Below are 5,939 nucleotides of genomic sequence, written 5' to 3' on the forward strand. Positions count from 1 at the left end.
TAAAGTATTATTTAATTATATAAATAATAAATATTAAATGTATTTTTTAATTAAAAAATCTATAAATAAACATAGAAAATATTAAAATATAATAAAGATTTAAATTATGAATAGAATAAAAAAAAAAATTAAAATTAAATAAAAAAAATTTTAATAAATAAGATAAAAATTATAAAAATATATATCAAAGATATATTTATATATTTATATATTTATATATTTATATATTTTTATATATTTATATATTTATATATTAATATAATATTTATTATATATTATTGATTACATATTTTTTTAAATAAATAAATACAATATAATTATTTATTTAATTTTTTCATGTATTATTTTTTATATTAATAAAAATATCTAAAATTTTTAATTTAATATTTATTAAATTATCTTTTTTTAATAATTAAATAAATATATAAATATTTTTTTTTTCAATATTTTATATTAATTATTTTCTATCTACGTAATTAACAATAATAATTTAAAATATATTTCACTTCTTTATTAATTAATATATTGTAACTTCTTAATTAATTTCTATATCTATAAAATCTTGATGATGACAATTAAATAATATATTTAGTTAAAAACCATATTCTTATGCATAGTTATACAGAATATCTATATTACCTCTATCTTAATATGATATATAAATAGTTTTATTCCTAAAATATAATTATATTAAATCAAAAAGAACGTCGTAATCTATATTTTTTTTATTTTTATTATATTATCCAATTTTTTTTTTTTACATGATTCATCATAAAAAATATCGCTTAAGAACACAATATTAATGTCTTAAAATTTTTACACATATATATCTTAATCATTTAACATTTAAAACCAATCAATATTTATAAAAATAAACTATAATTTAAAATTAAAATATTTATAAAAAAAAAAAAAAACTTGATTTTCATTTAATTAATTTATTTTAAAATTTTCTTTAATTAAATTCTCTAAAATTTTGTCAGCTTTATCTAAAAAAAATACATTTTTAGATTAATTTTTAATACAAAAAATTCCTAAAAGACCTACTCCACAACTAAAATCAAGTATAGATTTATTTTTAATATCAATTAAATGCTTGGAAATTAAATGAATAAAAAATTTTGCGGAAGGCCACAATTAATAAATTTAAGTTTATTAAAAATATTCGTAATAATCTAATTATTACTAAGGAGATAAAACTAATGAACTTTTAATCATTTTATATATAAAAAATATATCAATAAAAATATAAAATAATAAAAATAAAAAATAATTAAAAAAATTAACAATTTGTATAAAAAAATCACATATTAAAAGAATTTTTAATAAATATAAATTATTAATTATTATAATTAAAATTGAAAGTTTAATTAATATAGGAAAAAAGTTAAAGTTAAAATTTTTATTAAGTTAAAAATTATCATTAGTAAATCCATTCATCTTATAATTTATTAAATTAAAAATTATTTTTTGGAGGTGAAAGTCCAGCTATAAGATTTTTAGTCTAATATATTTACATAAGTTTATTTTCATCAAATATTTATACATTTTAATTAACAAAAACATCTTTAATATTTTTCAACTATTATATATTGTGTTTGTTCAATTAATCATAACTAACAAAGCTATTATTTAAACAATTCGAACTACTATTTTATTCATAAGTATTATTATTATTATTATTATTATTATTATTATTATTATTATTAATATATATTTATTTTTATTATTTATTATTATATAAAATTTATAGTTTTTCTTATTAAATATTAATAAAGCAATTTTAACTATTTCTTTCATATAAATTTATTTTTTAGTTTTAGTTATCTAATTTTTATTATGTTTTTATAAAATTTTGACTTCTATCTTAATAAGTTTTTTTATTTTTTTAAAATAAGAAATTTTTACTATTAAAAGGTTCGAAATTTTCTAATTCTCTTTTAACTTTTTAACCTCTATTCAAAGGAGTTTATTTTATAAGACTTTTTCTAATTGCCTCTTCATCTAATACCCCTTCCATATTAGAAAAGCTTAACGGCCTTATCATTTCTGTATTTCTCCATCCATAATCAAGCAGAAATTATATACAAGGCCTTTTATCTCCATCTAAAATCAGCATATTTTGAATTAAATGCAACATTTTTTTTGAATAACCTATTTAAGTAATTTCTTATATTCTCTATTTTAACAATAAATCATTTATTTTTTAATATTAAATAATTTCCCTACTATTTTTTAAAGTAATAGCTTCCAAAAAAACTAATCCCAATTAAAAAATATCACTCCTACTTTCCAATATATAATCCTATTAACAATTTAAATTCCATGCACATTATTCAGGTGACAAATACCCCTCGCTATTGATAATTTCCTCCATAGTTTTAAAGTATGAATTAGAACCAACAAACTAGTCTAAAAGTTTCACTTATCCGCTTTTATCACACCCAATTGAACTAGGCCGAATATCTCCATGTACTAAATGTGCCTCATGGAGTGTTTTCAGCCCTTAAATTACACTTTCTAGAGTATTCATTAACTCTTCTTCTGTCCAGTGTTCTTTTTTTTAAATTCTCTTCTCGATTTCCGTATTGAATGATATATTGGTATCTTCATATATTATTGTTATTTATGTATATTGGGATTAGAATGTTAAAGATATGGAACCTTCAATTATTTTTATCAAGGAGGGGTGTGGAATTATTTACAAACGACGCTTTATTAATTGATTCTGGTCGTCGAAGTCTATTGGACTTGAAATTGTTTTGCATTTTAAAATTTTTTTTATTGTTTTGTGTTCGAGAGTGTATTCGCTTTTTTATTTATTGAATGTTAAAATGTTGAATTAGTCGAATATTTATATTGACATTTTTTTATTTTTTAATTTTAATATTATTTTTTATAATAAAAAGCTGTTAAAAAAAAATATATATATATATATATATATATATTTTTTTATTTTATAATTTATTTATTTTTATATTCAAATATTTTTTTGAATATATTATTTCTCAAGTTTTTATATTTATAAAAATTTCATTTTTTTATTTTGTGTTTATTAATTACAACTTTATATTTTAAAGATTATTATAAAATACAATATTTTTTATTAAATTCAAAAATATATAAAATCTTTATCTTTTGCATTATAATATGTTTCCTAAAAATCGTCTTTCATCCTATAATCTTGCAAAAATTCTTTTCCTTTTTATTAATATAATAATACATGTGCTAATCCTATACGTGCTTTTTTCCTTTATCAAAATTAAAATTAAATAATATTATTATTTACAATTCAATTTTAATTTTCCTTTGATCTGTTAAATCTTTATTATCTCTATATTCTTCCTTTACTGCGAGAAGTATATTAAATTTATTTTTGGAAGGATAATCTTTCATGCTTTTTAAAAGCATTCTATACATTGTTTTTGCGCCTAAATTTGTTAAATCTGGTATTGACTATTTTTTATATATTATATATTTTTTATTTAATTTCAATATTTTTAATTTATTTAATCTAAGGAAAATCTAATGAAATAAATCTAAAAAAAATATTTATTTTTTAAAAAACTAAAAAAACAATTTTTATAATAATTATTTTTTTTTAAAAAAAAAAAAAAAAAATTAAATTATTAAAAAATAAAAAAAAATGGGAAACGAATAAATAAAATCAAATAGTTTAAATACAAATTATAAAGCCCCGTTAACCCAACAATAAATATAATAATAAATAAATTTTTTACCTGAATATACTTTAGAAGAAGTTGCATTAACATAATAATCCATCTGATGCATGGTTAATAATAAATAACTTTGTTTTTGACATCACTCAATATTAAAATACCCATCCTGGAGGAATTAAAATTATAGCCTCTCGAGCAGGTACTGATGCAACGGATGATTTTGAAGGATTAAGACATTCTAAACTTGCATAAGCAAAATTAAAGGATTTATGTGTTGGAAAATTGAAACATTGAGAATATGAAATTAATTTGTTTATATACTTTTTCTATTATATATAACTTTTTAACAAAGTTTGTTTTAATTTTAAATATATTTTTTTTAAAAAAAAAAATCAATCAATAATAAGAAAAACATAATCCATTTTTATAGCCTTTTTTATTTTTCGATTGTGTTTTTAAACAAAAAATTACAGATTATAGTAAAAATATAAAATTTAATGTTACAAAGGAATAAATATATATATTAAAAATAAATAGTTTATATATATATATATATATTAATAATAAAAATTAAGAATGTTAATAAAAAAAATTAAATTAAAAATAAAAAAATATAATAAAAAAAAAAAATAACGTACCCAAAAATAAAAAATAAAAAAAACAATGAATAATAATTACTAAATAGCCTTACAGCTTCGATAACACCAAAAATATCAAGAAGCTATATTAGTGTACCGCGAACTAATAAAAAAACAATCAACATATGATATAATCCGTGAATATGCTCACACTCTTTCTGAATTATTACTTTTCGAAAAGGCAATACCTTAATATGAACTTGCCCTTTCTTTGTATCCTTAATTTGAAGACTTAAAAAGTACATCAGAACGTATAGATTTATCGAATACATATATAGGATTAGCAAGGGCATACACACAAACTAAAAATTTCGAAGAAGCCCATTCTATATTAAATAAAGTAAAGGAAGAAAATTAGGGCAGGATTTAAATAGAAAGGGCTATGATTTATATAGAATAAAAAAACAACACTGAAGATATTTAAGCAAAGAAAAAATTATAAGAAACTGCTTAATAAATATTATTATAGGTTGGTTAAAATTAAATATATAATCAAAAAATCAGATAAGAAGCTTATTTTAAATTAGGACTAATTTCTCAATCGATAAAAGAATAATTAGAAAATTACAAAAAAGCAGATCAAAATAGCCCTTAAGTACTTTTTAATATTGGTAATTGTTTCTTAAAAATGCAAGAATACCCAAATGCAGCCGAATATTACTTAGAAGCCTTAGAAAAAAGCCCCAAGAGGCCAATTATAGGTTTAATTATGCCAAAACATTCGAATTAAACGAAGACTATGAGGACGCTATAAAGGAATACGAAGAGACTTTAAAAATGGAAAAAATAACGGATTAATGTAAAAATAAATGTCTTTTTTCTATAGGAAATTGTCTTCTTTAATAAAAAAAATATAAATAAGCTGTTTCTAAATATGAGGAGAGTTTACAAATATAAAACTCTGATGAAAATTAGGCTTTAATTTTTTTCAATAAAGGAATGGCTTTTTACCAATAAAACCTTTTTGAAGAAGCCTAAAAAGCTTACTAAGAATCCTTAGGGAAAAACCCTGGGCTAAAAAGTGCTCTTTTTTAATTAGGAAATATACTTATGGACAAAAAAGACTATTAATAGGCTTTAGAAAAGCTAAATGTATGTTTTGAAGACAATTTTAATGAAAAAAATAAATAATATAATGCCCTTGTATATTCCAGTATTGGGTTTTGTTATTATTAGATGAAGAATTTAAATGAGAGTGAATAAAATTTCGAAAAAGCAATACTTTTAGACGAAAAAAATCACCAAATATTTTGCAATTTTGGCGTTTTGAAAATTTAGAAAAACCGTCCAGAAGAAGCTTTATAATTATTTCAGAAGGCGTAAAAAGCATTGAATAATTTCTATTATATAAGTCCTGAATAAAAATCTAATAATATGTAAAGTATATGTGCTTTAATAAGAATAGCTAAAATGTAAAGGAAATTACCTGAAAATTTAGACTATGAAAATACAAAAGGGATAATAAGCAATATGTCTGAAAAAGAAGATGTTTTTGGAAAACTACTCTCTTTAGTAGATTTAAGTAGGGAAAATTAAATCGATAAAGCAAAAAAAAAAAGTGATATGGATAAAATACTTGATAGAATCTAAGATATGGAAAATAAAATTCTATAACTTAATG

At 18.9% G+C, this 5,939-nt stretch overlaps 1 protein-coding gene across 1 annotated transcript, besides 14 other annotated features; it reads left to right on the plus strand. All coding sequences in view use genetic code 6, as the record gives it.

Moving 5' to 3' along the window:
• Positions 1 to 68: a microsatellite.
• A 46-nt stretch (positions 69 to 114) lies between these two features.
• Positions 115 to 180: a microsatellite.
• A 10-nt stretch (positions 181 to 190) lies between these two features.
• Positions 191 to 261: a microsatellite.
• Positions 191 to 276: a microsatellite.
• Positions 191 to 279: a microsatellite.
• Positions 280 to 494: 215 nt separating this feature from the next.
• Positions 495 to 545: a microsatellite.
• A 313-nt stretch (positions 546 to 858) lies between these two features.
• Positions 859 to 911: a microsatellite.
• Positions 912 to 1,239: 328 nt separating this feature from the next.
• Positions 1,240 to 1,280: a microsatellite.
• Positions 1,281 to 1,665: 385 nt separating this feature from the next.
• Positions 1,666 to 1,740: a microsatellite.
• Positions 1,667 to 1,765: a microsatellite.
• A 1,157-nt stretch (positions 1,766 to 2,922) lies between these two features.
• Positions 2,923 to 2,948: a microsatellite.
• Positions 2,942 to 2,981: a microsatellite.
• Positions 2,982 to 4,264: 1,283 nt separating this feature from the next.
• Positions 4,265 to 4,311: a microsatellite.
• Positions 4,280 to 4,313: a microsatellite.
• Positions 4,314 to 4,456: 143 nt separating this feature from the next.
• IMG5_060710 (hypothetical protein) lies at positions 4,457 to 5,734 on the plus strand (the record flags this gene model as incomplete). Its single annotated transcript, XM_004037089.1, has 1 exon — positions 4,457 to 5,734. A coding segment is annotated over one exon (1,041 nt), but the record flags the coding sequence as incomplete, so codon positions are not given.
• Between the last annotated feature and the right edge of the window lie 205 nt (positions 5,735 to 5,939).

This window comes from Ichthyophthirius multifiliis (assembly GCF_000220395.1).
Source record: "Ichthyophthirius multifiliis unplaced genomic scaffold scaff_1120509250275, whole genome shotgun sequence".
NCBI lineage: Eukaryota > Ciliophora > Oligohymenophorea > Hymenostomatida > Ichthyophthirius > Ichthyophthirius multifiliis.